The sequence below is a fragment of the Equus przewalskii genome, chromosome X (assembly GCF_037783145.1).
Source record: "Equus przewalskii isolate Varuska chromosome X, EquPr2, whole genome shotgun sequence".
In the NCBI taxonomy this organism is placed as follows: domain Eukaryota; kingdom Metazoa; phylum Chordata; class Mammalia; order Perissodactyla; family Equidae; genus Equus; species Equus przewalskii.
The window spans coordinates 59,188,599-59,206,933 of NC_091863.1; the positions used below are offsets into that span (position 1 = coordinate 59,188,599).

The following is an 18,335-nucleotide window of genomic DNA, read 5'->3' on the forward strand; positions in this document are numbered from 1 at the left end:
CCAACAGAAAAAGAACTCAAGAATACAATACCATTCACAATCGCAACACAAAGAATAAAATACCTTGGGGTAAATTTAACTAAGGAAGTGAAGGACCTATATAATGAAAATTACAAGGCCTTTCTGAGAGAATTGGATGACGACATAAGGAGATGGAAAGACATTCCATGTACATGGATTGGAAGAATAAACATAGTTAAAATGTCCATTCTACCTAAAGCAATCTACAGATTCAACGCCATCCCAATCAGAATCCCAATGACATTCTTTACAGAATTAGAACAAAGAATCCTAAAATTCATATGGGGCAACAAAAGACCCCGAATTTCTAAAGCAATCCTGAGCAAAAAGAACAAAACGGGAGGCATCACAATCCCTGACTTCAAAACATACTACAAAGCTACAGTAATCAAAACAGCATGGTACTGGTACAAAAACAGGTGCACAGATCAATGGAACAGAATTGAAAGCCCAGAAATAAAACCACACATCTATGGACAGCTTATCTTTGACAAAGGAGCTGAGGGCATACAATGGAGAAAAGAAAGTCTTTTCAACAGATGGTGCTGGGAAAACTGGAAAGCCACATGTAAAAGAATGAAAATTGACCATTCTTTTTCACCATTCACCAAAATAAACTCAATATGGATTAAAGACCTAAAGGTGAGACCTGAAACCATAAGGCTTCTGGAAGAAAACGTAGGCAGTACACTCTTTGACATCAGTATTAAAAGGACCTTTTCGGACACCATGCCTTCTCAGAGAAGGGAAACAATAGAAAGAATAAACAAATGGGACTTCATCAGATTAAAGAGCTTCTTCAAGGCAAATGAAAACAGGATTGAAACAAAAAAACAACCCACTAACTGGGAAAAAATATTTGCAAGTCATATATCTGACAAAGGCTTAATATCCATAATATATAAAGAACTCTCGCAACTCAACAACAAAACATCAAACAACCCAATCAAAAAATGGGCTGGAGACATGAACAGACATTTCTCCAAAGAAGATATACTGATGGCCAATAGGCACATGAAAAGATGCTCATCATTGCTGATCATCAGGGAAACGCAAATCAAAACTACACTAAGATATCGCCTTACACCCGTTAGAATGACAAAAATATCTAAAACTAATAGCAACAAATGTTGGAGAGGTTGCGGAGAAAAAGGAACCCTCATACACTGCTGGTGGGAATGCAAACTGGTGCAGCCACTATGGAAAACAGTATGGAGATTCCTCAAAAAACTAAAAATAGAACTACCATACGATCCAGCCATCCCACTACTGGGTATTTATCCAAAGAGCTTGAAGTCAGCAATCCCAAAAGTCCTGTGCACCCCAATGTTTATTGCAGCACTGTTTACAATAGCCAAGACGTGGAAGCAACCTAAGTGTCCAGCAACAGACGAATGGATAAAGAAGATGTGGTACATATATACAATGGAATACTACTCAGCTGCAAAACAGAACAAAATCATTCCATTTGCAATAACATGGATGGACCTTGAGAGAATTATGTTAAGTGAAATAAGCCAGCGAGAGAAAGATAATCTGTGTTTGACTCCACTCATATGAGGAATTTAAAACTATGGACCAAGAACAGTTTAGTGGATACCAGGGGAAAGGTGGGGTGGGGGGTGGGCACAAAGGGTGAAGTGGTGCACCTACAACATGACTGACAAACATTAATGTACAATTGAAATTTCACAAGATTGTAACCTATCAATAACTCAATAAAAAAAAAATAAAGGCAAATCATGCAGCTACATATCTTGTACCCACAACAGTGATGGGCCTTGGTAAAAATACAGGTTCCCAGGGCTCACCCCCAGAAATTGATTCAGTAGGGCTTGGATGAAGCCAGGAATCTGCATTTTATCAAGCTGTCAGGTGATTCTGATGCAGGTTAGTCCAAAGACTACATAAAAGGAAAAACACTATTTTAAAAGCATGTCGACCATTGCCCTAACAACGGTTAGCTTGCAATTTGCTCACTTGTCCCATTTTTACTGAATATTTGCTATGCTATGTGCTAGGTATTATGCCAGGTGCTGGGGATACAGCGATGAAGATACACTGCCACAATCCCTGCCTTCAAAGGCTAGGAGGAAGCTTATAAGCTACAGAGAACAGATACATCTTTTGTCTGTAAAGCCAAAAAAGTTCCTACCATCTAATTCATTTATTCAATGAGAATACACCAATTACAAACCTGTTATTTTAAATTTCAGAATTTCTATGATCTTGAGTAGCAGATATTTCTAGTACTTCAAAAAGAGACACTTTCTGAAGTCTACCCCAAATCCTCCCCAGTGAAATCTTGCATTCCACCCCCAACGCCAAGCAAAGCAGCCTCATGTTACACTAATATTTCCATTAGCAGTGATTTGTAAGACAGCTTGCTAGGGTGAAGGAGGCTGCTTATTTACGGGCATCATTGGTATCATGGTCTCTTTAACCCAAATGTTTTCCCTAAAATACTTGGTGACTTTGGCTTCTTAATAGTTTTTCTTGTGTTATAAGGTGATACAATCAAAATAAGAAACAACCGCAGCACGTTAAACAAAACATAGTCAGTCTATTAACAACTATTGATTTTATAGTTTGTGGAGAGACACCAGAAGCACCCTTCCACTTGTAAAAATTGCTACAGAGCTATCAGCTGGTTATAAGGTAGACAATTCTTCTGAAGTATGTATTATTTAAGGGAAAAAAAATCCTTGAATGTTAGAAAGGGTAATAGTAGTCAAATGCATGCTAACATCACTGGAAGTGATTATCAATATCTAGTAATTAAATATTATCAGTCTCTCTGGATTATAATCGATCTCTAGGGGAGTTCAAGCCTCAAATACCTGTCTCTTCAGCAGCCCAGCTGAGATTCTTGCCTCTGGCGCCTAAATGTTTTCAGTCTTCTACTGATCTATCGAATGTCAAGCTTAATCTTCTCCTAAGGATCAGGACCTCATATGACTCCTCTGAAATTCCAAAAACTTAAGTCTATAGTGATTTCAGAGAAACGAACCAAGTATTATGGCAATATTAATAACAATTATGATAACAAAACCAGCAGCTAACATTTGAGCACTTACTCTGTGCTAGGCAGTGTGCTTTACGTGGATTATCTCCTCTGTGAGGGAGGTACTACTATCTTCTTATTTTCTTGAAGGAAGTGAGGCTAGGAACACTTATGTGCCTTGCCTAAGATCACACCCTAAAAAAGGTGGGTGGCAAGTTACCTGGGAAAGGGACAGGGCTTAAAATCATTTGATCTTTTTACTTGGCATCAACCATCCCAGCAAACACTGAATAGAAGACTTTTATAACCTACAAAGAAATGGTAAAATTAAAACAATTTCTCTAGACTTTATTATGATTTCTGGTGACCTATTCTTATTCAGATGAATAATAATCATTTTTATGCCAGTGAATACAAACACAGAAACAATACTAGAACTTACTTTATTAAATAATAAACATACTAAACTTGTGATGAAAGAGGCAGAGAAGTAGGAGACAATGACATCAAACCTCATATATGCCTCAATTATGAGCATGGCTCCTTAGAGGTACTTGTCAACAAAAAACTGGGTTCATGTGCCAACAAGTGGTTAATATGCTATAGGTTACTAACACTTGCCCTATAATTAAACGGGTCCTTTCGAATCTTTATTCTTGAAAGTAAACATATGCAAGTTCCTGAAATAGGCTGATTAGCTCTTTTATATTTCACATGAAATTATTTTAATGGAGTCTATTTCTCTCCAACGTTAAGAATGACTAAGGTAAAACCTTGTATTACCAACTGCCGGCTAATAAAGCTGCACAATAACATCTCTGTTCAGTAAACTATGCTTTGAGGTATTAAAATTTAAATAAGGGACTAAAGACAAAGGGAGAAAATTGTACACAACATCAGGGTGGAGGAAGCAAACCCAAAGCCTCACTTTGGGTACTTTAGTTTAAATTCCCATTTCGTTCTCCTTATAATTACCAACATGCAGTCCACATTTAAAAAGACCTAAGTAGTACAGTGCTGGAAAAGGGAAGTGCAAAAAACTTTCTATATCAGCTTTACTGACTTCTGTTTTCTTAATAAAGGGTACAGAGTGTAGGCTGTATACCCACTTAAACATATTATGAAACATGACCTTGACCAAGATTTTCATCTCTGATATCTGTGTAATTTATAAATTTATTACCAGAAAAGGTACTTTGCCTAACATAATTTACATAAACACTAACAGAGGTTAGATATTACTTTAATATTTAAAAAAAAACAGTTAAGAATCAGTCAACAAATCTTTATCACTAGCAACTTGCATTGAACTATTTATAAGTTTATATTATGTTGAAGTTTCAAAATGGCTGAGGAACATTATTACCCTGAACAAGTAAAGAGAGGCACAGACACTTGGTAGACATGATTTGGGAGACCCAAAATCAATATATTAAAAAAATAGGTTCACAAGACTACAAGACTGTTAGATTCCAAAAATGGAAAAGCAGCAACATCACCACCACCACCAATAGCAAGAAACCAATGAGGGGATTTAACAAAATATAATTCATGGGGTGGGGTGGTGAATAGAGCTAACTTAGATGGCTGATTCACTACAGAACTGAAGACACGAATTAAAGCTCCAATTCTCTTCCTTTCACACACCTGCTGTGACAGACAAATCACTCCATTTCAATTTTGCTACTTGCAAAAGTATGTCTAATTCTAACACCCCTTTTCAATGACTTATGAATCATTAAGGAACAATAAAAACGTCCAGTTAAATATCACTATAAAGGCAACCAGAATTTCAAAAAAGGCCATATAAAAGTGCCAGCATTGCATTATGCACTATGGATAAAAGTAAAGGAGCAAAGAATATAGTTCTTGCCTTAAAAAGCTGCAAAGATAAAAAGACCAAAAAAAAACCAGTCAAGTGGGTTAATAAATTAAGTCTGAGACATTAAATCTAATTAGAAAGTGGAGTAAACAAGAAAGTAAACAAGAACAGAAATATAAGAAGAGGAATTATATAATAATGACTTAAAGAGGAAGTGCTAAGACAGAAAGAGATATAATAATCACATATCAAGCAAGTTGAAAATAAACACTTTCAGAACTATTAAAGGACAAAGAAAAATTAACTCCAAAAGGCATGCAATTTAATCATTATTGAGATGAATAGCAATTTGAGGGGCAAATGAAAATGTATCATTTTTAGCAGTCTTTCACCTTAAAAATTATGTATAAAACAGAAGATGTTTGTAATTGTACTATAATAATTGGAACCAACTTTGAAATGCCTTTAATAAGAGCAGGTTCAAATACCAAGAAATCCCTCACTACAAGTATCAAAAACACCTCCTTGTTCCCATTTCAGAGAGGACTAATTTTCAAATTCTCATTAAAGGAAATCAAAACTAAACAGTAGCGGGCAAACTTAAATGAAATTCTAAATATAAGCCTAAGGAACAAAGTTAACATTTATTGAGTACCTACACTGTGCCTGGTACTTCTCTATCCCCACTGCTACTACCTTACTTTAGACCTGCATGATCTCCCTCATCTGGATCATTTTAATAGCATCCTAGCAAGTATCTTAACATCCATTTTCTTTTCTCCAATCCATCCTGCATACTGATACCCAAAGTGACTTTTCTAAAACGAAAATGTGATGTTGGTATTTTGCTTAAAATCATTAAATTGATCCCACAGCCTATAATACAATGTCCAAACTCTCTAATTTCTATGATCTGATTCCCATCTACCTTTCCAGTCTTTTCTCTCACCTTTTCCCACACTCACCCTTACTCTACCACAATCTCCTTACACTCTACCATTTATTTTTAACCACTTGAGGCTCCTAAAACTAGACATGCTGTTTTCTGCACGTGTTTCTTTTATTCTGCTCCTCTTGAAGGACCTTCACCTTTTGCCCTCATAGCAATGCAAATAGCTACCCACTTCTATTTTCAACATCAGTTCAAGTCCTCCTAATGTCAACTCCCCATCCTCAACTTTTCCACGAAAGAAGTGAATATTCCTTCCTTGGTGCCTATACAGATTTCTATTATAGGATCCCTAACTTTATTATATTTACTTGCTTGAGGTATGCTTATTAGACTGTAGGCTCTATTGGGAGAGGAACCTAGTCTTATTTATCAATGTATTCTTAGTAACCAGCATAATGATTGGCATATCACAGGCACCTGAAAAGATTTTTAATCAATGAATGAATAAATAAGCGTCATTATTTAGGTTAAATTTTTTCACTGCCTACTGATTAAAAGCTATAGTCTATCATCAGTTATTGAGCTCTACCATTTATTTTCTTGAAATGTCTGATTCACTCCACAATCACCATACTATTTTATGCCCTTATCCTGCATTTTACTGTTAGGCTAATTTTCCAAAAGCCCGCATTCATCATACAACAGTCCCATTCATGAACTTATAGTGAATACTATTTTAAATCCAAATGCTTCCATTTACCTTTTACGGCTCTCCATAAGCTGAGCCCGCCTTATCCATCCAATTTCACCTCTTCATCTGGCCAATTTCTTTATCATACCTTGAGTCTGGTACATAAATTCTAACTTTTCTCTTCGCCCAAATTGTTACATTCTACATACATACCTCATTCCTCTTTAATCCAAGTAAATACTAACCATCCTTCACTGGTCAATAAAGTTTGATTTTTTTCCATCAAAACTGTACCTGAATGCTCCAGCCTCTGTTTTTTAACCATATACTATGGCAAACATTTTCAGTACTAGTCATATCAGCACTTCATTCTTTTGTTTTTAAGAATGTTACCTTTTCTCTCCCCAAGTGGACTATCACCTACTTCAGGTAAATCTCATATATATCTTCTTGTAGTTCCTTTTAGACCCCTGACAGTTCTTAGTTTACTGTGATAGTTAGAAAGGCATCATGGTACAGCAGAGTATTTTTTTTTTTTTAAAGATTTTATTTTTTTTTATTTTTTCCTTTTTCTCCCCAAAGCCCCCCGGTACATAGTTGTGTATTCTTCGTTGTGGGTTCTTCTAGTTGTGGCATGTGGGACGCTGCCTCAGCGTGGTCTGATGAGCAGTGCCATGTCCGCGCCCAGGATTCGAACTCACGAAACACTGGGCCGCCTGCAGCGGAGCGCGCGAACTTAACCACTCGGCCGCGGGGCCAGCCCCTACAGCAGAGTATTTTTAAAACTTTTTTAAAAAGCAGTAATATCTTCTCTTTAAATTAAATCTTATGTTGCAGCCCAATACAGAAAAGAGAGAAAAGGAGAGAGACTCTGATCAAAATGGGATGGGGGGGCTCACAGTGCTTCCTGTCTGGCCTTCCCCTACTTACTTAGCTGCATGGTAGCCCCAGAGCACCTCTGAAGATCTCCTGGGGTTCCTTGGAATACAGTTTGAAAACTATTGAGTTCAAGTTCTAGCTCTAACACTTACTGGCCATGTACCCTTGGGTGATCAAACTCTCTCTCAGTTTCCTAAGATAAGGAATACGTATGAGAAAGGCTTTGTAAACTTTAAAGGTTTATGTAAATTTGAGAAATTTACAACTTCACAAGCCATGAGCTAAACTGGTTATATTACACAATCTTACCAGTTATATCAATGGTACTGACTGTGAAAGCATTCTATATTTTAAAATCCAGCTTTATTTAAAATAAAGCATTCTGAATGTCATCCAAGTCTAGGAATCCCAGGTCCTCTGCCTTGTTTCTTATACTTGGAATTAACTTTCTAAACTCCATTTGGGGGGCAATAAAGCGTAATGATTAAGAGTACATGCTTTCGAGTTAGGCAGACTTGATTTGAAGGCCAGCTTCGCCACTGATTAGGTGTGTAAACTTGGGTGAATTACATAACCTCTCCAAGCCTTAATTTCCTCATCTCAAAGATGAAAACAGCACCACTGGCTTTTCAGTTGCTGCTGGATAAGGAAGATAATCAGAAAAGCTGTTTAGCAGAGTATGAAACTCAACAAGAACTCTGTAATTTAACTTATTTTCCTTTTGGGAAGAGCTGTGGGAGAGTTGAAGGACTTTGCGTTAATGTAGCATTCAATATTCTTTTTCCTTTTTGTTCTTGGGCGAAGGGTCATAGCACCAAAAGCAAAATACAGTATGTAAAGTCTATAAATAACAAAGCATGACACCTTTGACAACCCAGAGTGCCAAGTTATAAAACAGATGGCTTCTTTCCAGACATCCTATAACAATTAAATAGCATTTCTTTCCTGCTGGATTTCTTTTAATTTCCTTTAAAGCATAGACAGTGTCTTGTACTTCTTAGTATACCCTTACAGTTCACCTCAAAGTCAGCAAATAATCAATAAATGTTTATCAAAGATTTCCTACAATCAGAAATTTACCATATAATGAAAAACTTCAAAGCAATTACCCCTTTTCAAATTGGAATGTTTGCTTCCTATCAGAAATATTGCTGACCATGAGCTTTCTCATAAAACGTGAAGTTTAAAGTTAATTGTAATTTTAGGAAAGACGCTAATTAGATATAAAATCATCCCCAAATTGAGAAGGGAAACTTCATTACCTTTAAAATTAAAAACATAAACATATGTGTAAGTCCTTAAAAGAACACTTCTTACCATACAAAATTAAGTAACTGACAGGAAAAGCATTGGGGATACAAGAGTTAAACAAAACAAGGCAAGTGAAAACTATGCAGTTTTTTTAAAAAAAGGTAGAGGTATATGTATCAATGGGAAAAGATGAAAGAAACGTCTAGGTGAAAAGAGCAAGTTGCAGAAGAGAACGTATGCTATGATTCCATTTGTGTGCTTTTAAAGGTATACAAATAAATTTGTTTGTGTACGGAAAACTTCCCAAAGACTATTCAAGAATCCTACTCACATTCTGTAATAATATAATTAAGACAGAAAGCCAAACTGCTATCAATTTAACATTTTATAACATGGAAACTGAAATGGTTTTTTTAAAAGTGTTTTAAATGTAATATAAAAATGGTAGATTTAAACCTCCATGTTGTTCTAAGCCATTATCAAAGGGATTTGATAGAGGTTGTCACACACACTCTTTCTTAAATGCCCTATCAGTGAACTTTAAATGGAAGAAAAGTTCCTTGATTAGAAAAACAAAATATTTGCTTATATAGACAAAGGACATTAAAAAAAAATTCCAAATGCTCCATGTTCATGTTACTTTGACATGCACATTAAAACTTAACTGGAGAAATCACTGATTTATATTAGCATTAAAGATATATTTATTCCTATTACCTTTTGCTTTATTTAAATGTGTCCAACCATATGAAGAACTAAGATACTTTCGAGGTTTTTTCCTACAAATCACTAAAGTGACTTCGGTAGAGTGACACCATAACCTGGTAGCTGCTTTCCCAACCTCTTAACAGCTACATCAAACATTAAGTGCTTGAATTGGAAACCAGGACAATAGGAACAGTACCTCCCTCAACAATTCCCCTTAAAATGGCTTTTTAGCTAATTAGAATAGGTTTACATATATAAACTCTTTATTTAGATCAGAGAACATATGGTTTTCTCTTATGTTCAAAAGGGTCAAGATGACATCTACAATATTAAATTTCTGTATTAATTTAAATAATGTTTTCTTATCCAAGAACAATGGACCAAAAGACAGATGTAAATACTAGTCCCAGCACACTATCACTTATTAGCTGAAAACCATGGGCAAGTCACTGAATGTCTCTGACCCTAAGTTTCCCCATCTACAAATTGAGAGGAGGCTTGACTAGATTACCTCTAAGCTTCCTTTTCTAAGTGTGAAAGTCTTACTTACTTTATGACAGTGAAAAATATCAAGTAAAGACACTTTTATTTGTTGATTCTTAACTGCTATATGACAGCAAGGAATGTTAAGGAAGAGACAGATAAATTTCATATAGAATTATTAAAATTATGTATGACCCCTACTGGAGGTTATTAAAAGAGAACCATACTATTTCCTTTAAGGTTTCTACTGACAAACCTTTATCTGTAGGGCTGAACTTTTTAGTTGGCATAAATTACGTATTTCAGATTAACTATATTTTTGGGGTGTTATGTAGAGAATTGACCAAGTACTCTCTTATTTAAATACAACTTTATTCTCTCTGAAAAACAGCCTTAGTTAGATGACTTTCATAGTAGTAGTAAAATTTTCTTGGTCTATGTTGGTTTTTTTCTTAAGGTAATAATCTAAAGATGTTTACCTTTGGCAGCATGGGAGTATCCCTTTTCTTCTTCTTTTCTGAATTAGGGTCATCTAATAAGTCTGGCTCAAAGGTATAAAGTTCAGTAAGCTCATTCATGGTAAAATGACGCTCGACCTGCTGCTGATCAACAACTCGAAAAGACAGTGACTGCTTAGTTACTTGCCGATCATAAATCTTATCTTCCATGGTTCCCTTTGTTAAAAAAAAAGGAACAATATGCAAACAAATAAATTTTGTAAACATGAAACTTAATAAAGGAGAAATACAGTTATTGGTTAATATGAAATGGCAAAACTTCATTGTAATATACTGCCATAAAGCAATTTTTATTAGCAATGCTGCTTAATTCATGAGAGATTTTATCTGTTCAGCATAGTTTACCTTGACCAAAGAAAACCTACATTACTGATAAATCATTCTATATTATCTCACCAATACGGATTCATGTGTTGTTTTATATATTTCTTTACTTGGTGGAAGTAAGAGTGCAGTCAGATACCAAGGTAAACAGAAATAAAAGAGTACAGCATGCCTTGTTTTATTGCACTTCACTTTATCATGCCTGGTAGATATTGTATTTTTTTACAAATTTAAGGTTTGTGGCAAACCTACACCAAGCAAGTCTATTGGCGCCATTTTTCCAACAGCATTTGCTCACTTCATGTCTGTGTGTCACATTTTGGTGATTCTTGCAATATTTCAAGCTTTTTCGTAACTATTTGTTATGGTGATCTGTGATCAGTGATCTCTGATGTTACTATTGTAATTGTTTTGGGGAGCCACAAACAATGTCCATATAAGATGACAAACGATAAACGTTGTGTGTGTTCTGACTACTCCAGCAATTGTCTGTTCCCCCATCTCTCTCCCTCACCTCAGGCCTCTCCATTCCCTAAGACACAATAATATTGAAATTAGGCCAATTAATAACCCTACAATGGCCTCTGAGTGTTCAGGTGAAAGAAAGAGTTGCATGTCTCTCACTTTAAATCAAAAGCTAGAAATGATTGAGCTTAGCGAGGAAGGCATGTTGAAAGCCGAGATAGGGCAAAGCTAGGCCTCTTGCACCAAACAGTTAGCCAAGTGGTGAATGCAAAGGAAAAGTTCTTGAAGGAAATTAAAAGTGCTACTCCAGTCAACACATGAATGATAAGAAAGCAAAACAGCCTTATTGCTGATATGGAGAAAGTTGATCAAACCAGCCACAACATCCCCTTAAGCCAAAGCCTAATCCAGAGCAAGGCCCTAACTCTCTTCAATCCTATGAAGGCCGAGATTGGTGAGGAAGCTGCAGAAAAAAAGCTTGAAGATAGCAGAAGTTGGTTTGTGAGATTTAAGGAAAGAAACCATCTCCATAACATAAAAGTGCAAGGTGAAGCAGCTAGTGCTGATGTAGAAGCTGCAGCAAGCTATCCAGAAAGAGCTAGCTAGCTAAGATAAATAATGAAGGTGGCTACACTAAACAACAGATTTTCAGTGTAGATGAAACAGTCTTCTACTGGAAGAAGATGCCATGTAGGACTTTCATAGCTAGAGAGGAGAAGTCAATGCCTGGCTTCAAAGCTTCAAAAGACAGGCTGACTCTCTTATTAGGGGCTAATCCAGCTAGTGACTTTAAGTTGAAGCCAATGCTCATTTACCATTCTGAAAATCCTAGGGCTGTTAAGAATTATGCTAAATGTACTCCGCCTACGCTCCATAAATGGAACAACAAAGCCTGGATGACAGCATATCTGTTGACGACATAGTTTATGGAAATATTTTAAGACCACTCTTGAGACCTACTGCTCAGAAAACCAGATTCTTTTCAAAATATTACTGCTAACTGACAATGTACCTAGTCATCCAAGAGCTCTGATGGAGATGTACAACGAGGTCAATGTTGTTTTCATGCCTGCTCACACAACATCCATTCTGCAGCCCATGGATCAAGGAGTAATTTCAACTTTCAAGTCTTAAATGTTTTATTTAAGAAATACACTTTGTAAGGCTATAGGTGCCATAGATAGTGACTCCTCTGATGGATCTAGGCAAAGCAAATTGAAAACCTTCTGGAAAGGATTCACCATTCTAGATGCCATTAAGAACGCTTTTGACTCGTGGGAAGAGGTCAAAATATCAACACTAATAGGAGTTTGGAAGACGTTCATTCCAACCCTCCTGGATGACTTTAAGGGGTTCAAGACTTCAGTGGAGGAAGTAGCTGCAGATGTGGTGGTGGAAATAGCAAGAGAACTAGGATCAGAAGTGGAACCTGAAGATGTGACTGAATTGATACAATTTCATGAACAAACTTTAATGGACGAGGAAAGAAAGTGATTTCTTGAGATGCAATCTACTCCTGGTGAAGATGCTGTGAAGACTGTTGAAATAACAACAAAGGATTTAGAATACTACATAAACTTGGTTGATAAAGAAGCAGCAGGGTTTGACAGGATTGACTCCAATTTTGGAAAAAGTTCTACTGTGGGGAAAATGCTATCAAACAGCGTCGCATGCTACAGAGAAATCATTTGTAAAAGGAAGAGTCAATTGATGTGGCATACCTCATTGTCTTATTTTAAGAAAATGCCATGGCTACCCCAACCTTCAGCAGCCACCACCCTGATCACTCAGCAGCCATCAACATCAAGGCAAGACCGTTCACCAGCAAAAACATTATGACTCACTGAAAGCTAAGATGATGGTTAGCATTTTTTAGCAATAAAGTATTTTCTTGGTTTTTTTTGGGCAAGGAAGACTGGTCCTAAGCTAACATCTGTCAACAATCTTCCTCTTTTTGCTTGAGGAAGATGGTCCCTGAGCTAACATCTGTGCCAATCTTCCTCTATTTTGTATGTGGGACGCTGCTAGAGTATGGTTTGATGAATGGTGTGCAGGTCCGCACCTGGGACCCGAACCTGCAAACCCTGGGCCACCGAAGCAGAGCACATGAACTTAACCACTACAACACTGGGCCAGCCCTAGCAATAAGGTATTTTTAATGAAGGTATGTACATTGTTTTTTTAGACGTAATGCTATTGCACACTTAATATACCACAGTATAGTGTAAACATAACTTTTAAATGCACTGGGAAACCAAAAAATTCATGTGACTTGCTTTATTGTGACATTCACTTTATTGCAGTAGTCTGGAACTGAACCGGCGGTATCTCCGAGGTGTGCCTGTACATGAGCTAAGATTTTAGGGCGTTATTGAAGTGAGAATGCAAGAGAGCAGTTTAATTTCTTTTCACTGGAATAGAATAAGCTCTCAACAATCACTATAAACTGCCTTTATATCAAGTTTTACTTTCTATAATTTCAGGACAGAAAATTAATGACTAAAATGCCGTATTTATTACATATATATAGCATTCTAAACTAGAATGGAAAGGAGTTCTTAATTTAAATAATAGGAGAGTGTTTACAGTGTAGTTTACCAATTATATTATGTACTAAAGACAAACAAATGAGCAAGGATCTACCAATAAAATCCATTCTCTGGTTGAAAAGTCCAGATTTGGAGGCAAGGAGAGAGTGTAGCATCTGCTCCCAAAGTAGATGTACCAGTTAAAAGTGCAACTTGATTCTGTAAACCTGTATTACCTTCAACTACATCAACCTCTTTATTTTTCTTAAACTTCAGTTTGTCTGTTTTTCAATACCTGAGTTTATCTTTAAATGAAATGACTTTAATATTCTTGCCTATATTTGTAATGATTCTTTGTTATTATAATAAGTTAATTTTTTCTTATTTACCCACATTCCTCAACTTAAGGGAATATCTGGTGGCCACTAAAAATAATGACCCTTTGACCTTTACATCTATAAGAAAATTAGATTTAGTTACTATCTTTTCTATGTATGCTACATAAAAGAACTATAAATGTTTAACTTTCCTGAACTAACAGAAAACGCTAAATCTGTTTACCCATGCAAATCCATCTCAATCTGAGAAAGCTGACATTACAGACATGGACAAACTACAAAACAGAAAATCATGAGAGGCCAAAATTGACTTCTGCTGCTTTATGCACAGGAATGGTATTTTCAACTTTGTTTGCCTCTCTATAGCATATATGTGTTCTACACTCCAAAAATACTATCAGTTCCATGCAACCTTTCAATATGAAAAAGAGAATATAAATCATAAACCTACCTGAGCTAAGAACCTATATACATACACAGGTTTAGTTTGTCCAAAGCGATAAACTCTGAATATACTCTGGATGTCATAAGATGGATTCCAAGAAGCGTCAAATATAATCACTCGATTAGCAGCTACTAGGTTAATTCCAAGGGATCCTGCTTTCGTAGAAATGATAAACAATCGTCCTCTGAAAATGAAAATATAGAATGCTTTAGTAATGAGTGCTTCACAAATATTTTAATTATGATAAGACTTTTTAAACCTAAGGCAGTTTTCTGAACAATCAGGAGTTCAGAGAATTGATTTCTCACTTACTGAAGAAAATAAGACATGTCCAAGGAATCAGGTTGATGATTTATATGCCCAGGAAGAATTTTATTGCTGGAAAATGAACTAGTCTGATTTAGGAATAAAGATAAATATGGAAATCACATGTTTACAATGTATTTAAGGTATTTACAGATTTCTAGTAAATGTAGAAAATTTATGTATAACTCAAAAGCCCATATTGTATTCGGTACTGCCATGAGCACTAAGTACATCAAAATGAAGGACAGTGCCCAAGGAGCTCAGTGTGGCAGAGGTGACTGATACGTAATTATAAAACAGCATAATGAATGTAAAGAGAGAAATCAGATAGATACAAGGCACTGAGGTAGCTAGAATAGGATCAAGAAGACAGAGGACTCTGGGAAGGGTATGTTCAAAACAAAAAAAAGAAACTGACAGATTACCTGCTATAGTGGAACACAAGAATTTATATTTCTGCAGGAGAATTTGAGAATGAGTTAGTGATAGGTTCATAGAAAACTAAGCAAATGGTAAAAAACATTAAGTCAATAAAAATAAACAGGTGCACAAAAAGGGAAAGGTAATCACAGTATTTTAAATGGCTTAAGTGTGAATGTCTACACAGTCACAATAAAGCGAACACTCAAAATTGATTTAGGCAAATATTATGAAAAAATACATTGGGAAAATGAATGAGGAAAAGTGTATGTGCATGTTGGTAAATTCCAACATTAGACTGTAGAAAGGATATATGTAAGTAAATACCAGAAGAACTGCCAAGAGTTGTAATTGGTTACCTGCAGAGAATAGAAGTCATGGGTAGAAAGGGGTTGGTCAAGGGACTGGCTATTATTTTAAGGCTTGTAGAACTATTTGTTTTTTAAAAATATGTAAATATATTATTGTTATATAAATAAAAATTAAACTTAAAAAGATTACATATAACAATTTTTGAAAATATAAACAAGTTTAAAGAAAAAAAAGTACTCAGTTCCACTCCCCAGAAACAATCACCTTTCAAATCATGGTACACTTCCAATAGCTATCTTTTATTTTAAGCATATACATTTTTGGTTTTACACAGACAAGATAATATCTGTATATACATTGTATATTACGAGAATTTCCTCAAATTTCTTGGTAAACATCATGCTTGATGGCTGCATAATATTCCACTGGATGACTATATAAATTTGTTTACTGTTGGCAACTTAGAGTGAGGAAACCCTTGGGATATAATAAGTTCTCAACAATTTCCACAAAATGCCTTTATTTGCCACGCTTTACTTTCTATAATTCCATGACAAAATTAATAATTAAAATGGCATACCCATTACATACATAGTATTATAAATGAGAATGCAAAGAAGCTCAAAATTTAAATAACAAGAAAAAGCTTAAAATTAAGAAAAATCCTGATACAAAATGAACAGAGGTACTAAATTCATGTTTCATATCAACTTGGAATTACCACGTCTAGGAATATAGCTATAGAAATGATCAGAAATACAAGAAAATATATCACACTATTATTTATAAGAGCATAAAGTTGAAAATAAAAAATATGTACAACACAGAGGACTAAATTACTCTCTGGCTATTCAATGAGTTATATTACCATTAAAAATCTAGAATATTGCAGGATATAGAACCTTATTAAATATAAATGCAACTGCATTAAGAAACAAAACATACATACATAAAATGTTAACAGTGGTTATCTCTGGTTACTGAGATTATAATTGTTTTCTTCTTTATACTTGCCTGTAATACTCATTACAGAGAACAAACTGTGCTTTCTTTAATTAGTGGACATATTTAAGGGTTTATGGGCAAATGCTGCTCCAAAATTACTCCAGTTATTTACATCTATTCCACACCAGCAAAAGGATCAAGCATATAGAACGGTATAAACCACGTAGGTTAAAAAACACACAAACACACAAACAGGAAGCCTGTAGAGAACTTCAAAACTCCCTGGTATCTATCCACTAATGAAGAGCTGAATAGGTTTAATAAGCACGTTTATCAAACCACTACGCATTCCAAGTACTGAGCTAGACTGCGAATACGAAAGATGAAAAAACACCTGGTCACTGCTCTAAAAGAGACCACCAACTATAAGACAATAGACATATAAACAATTGTAATGCAATCTAATTTGCAATAATCAAAGTATTTGTTTACAAGATATAGATGTGATCAACGACATATCTTAGTTTTGAAAAGCATACAAGTGGGAAGCAAAATTATTTTGCCACCAAAAGAAAAATAAAGAAAGAAAGAGAGTGAAGTGACTAAACTGGTATTAAGAATTATTTTACAACTATTTAACCTCTAATATTATTCAGTCTGGAACATGTAAGTCCATAGTGAGATAAACTAACCAAAATATTTTCAGATTTTCTTAATACTAGTATACACTCAAAACAAACACAATTAAAACATGAACCATTATTTGAATAATGCTGCTACAAACCTTCTTGTACATGTCTTTTGGTAAAAACATGTAAGCATTTGTTAGGTATACACCTAAGAGTAGAACTGCTGGGTCATAGGGTATGTATATGGCACTGTTAAAGCACCACAAATAGTTCTCCAAAGTGGTTATTCCAATTTACATTCCACCTGCAGTATATAAGAGTTCCAGTTGTTCCAGATCCTTGACAACTCATGGTATTGTCTGTTTTTTAAATTATAACCTTTAAAAGATAGTTTAAGGTTCACAAGAACTTGCAACAGTAGTACAGAGTTCCTGTGTACCCTTCATCCAGCTATTCCCCAAAGGTAATAACTTACACAACTGCAGTACATTGTCAAAACCAGGAAACTGATGTTGGTACAATACTATGAACCTAGGCACAGAGCTTATTTGCATTTCACCAGTCATTATATATACTTTTCTTGGTTGGTGTATAGCTCTATTAATTTTTATCATGTATGTAGAATCATGTAACTTTACCATAAAAGCAGGATAGAGAACTGTTCCATCACCATAAAAAAAAAAACTCCTTTGTGTTATCCCTTAGTATTTACACTCTCTCCTTAACCCTGACCTGTTCTCCATCACTATAATTTTTTGACACATCAAGAACGCCATATGAATAGAATCATACCATATGTAACCTTTTGAGATTGGCATTTTTCATTCAGCATAATGCCCTTGAGATCCATCCAAGTTCTTGTACTGATCAATATCAATAGTTCATTCCTTTTTATTGCTAACCAATAGTCCACTATATGGATATACCAGAATTTGTTTATCCATTTACATGTTAAAGGACATTTGAGTTGTTTCCAGTTTTTGGCTATTACAAATAAAGCTGTTATGAACATCTGTGTATAGGTTTATATGCGAAAATAAGTTTTCATTTCTCTGGCATCAATTTTCAAGAGTGTGAATGCAGGGTTGCATGGTAAGTATATGTTTAATTGTTTAGTTTTTTTTTTTTTAACTACCAAATTGTTTTCCAGGAAGAGTGGCTGTGCCATTTTACATTCTCACCAGCACTGTGGAAGAGATCCAGTTTCTCTGCATCCCCACCAGCATTTAGTAGTGTCACTATTTTTTATTTTAGCTATTCTGATAGTTATGAAGTGATATCTCCTTGTGGTTTTAAGCTACATTTCCCTACTGGCTAGTTATGTTGAACATCTTTTCACATGCTTATCTGCCAT

The 18,335-nt window shown here is 35.3% G+C and overlaps 1 protein-coding gene across 1 annotated transcript in view; it reads right to left on the reverse strand.

Moving 5' to 3' along the window:
• The window catches only part of ATRX (ATRX chromatin remodeler), a 229,513-nt gene that overhangs the window by 20,918 nt on the left and 190,260 nt on the right, over positions 1-18,335 (reverse strand). The window contains exons 29-30 of the mRNA XM_070605788.1: positions 14,376-14,553; positions 10,231-10,425 (exon numbers count right to left, since the gene is read on the reverse strand). Coding sequence (XP_070461889.1) covers positions 10,231-10,425; positions 14,376-14,553 — 373 coding nt within the window. The remainder of the gene's footprint in view (positions 1-10,230; positions 10,426-14,375; positions 14,554-18,335) is intronic.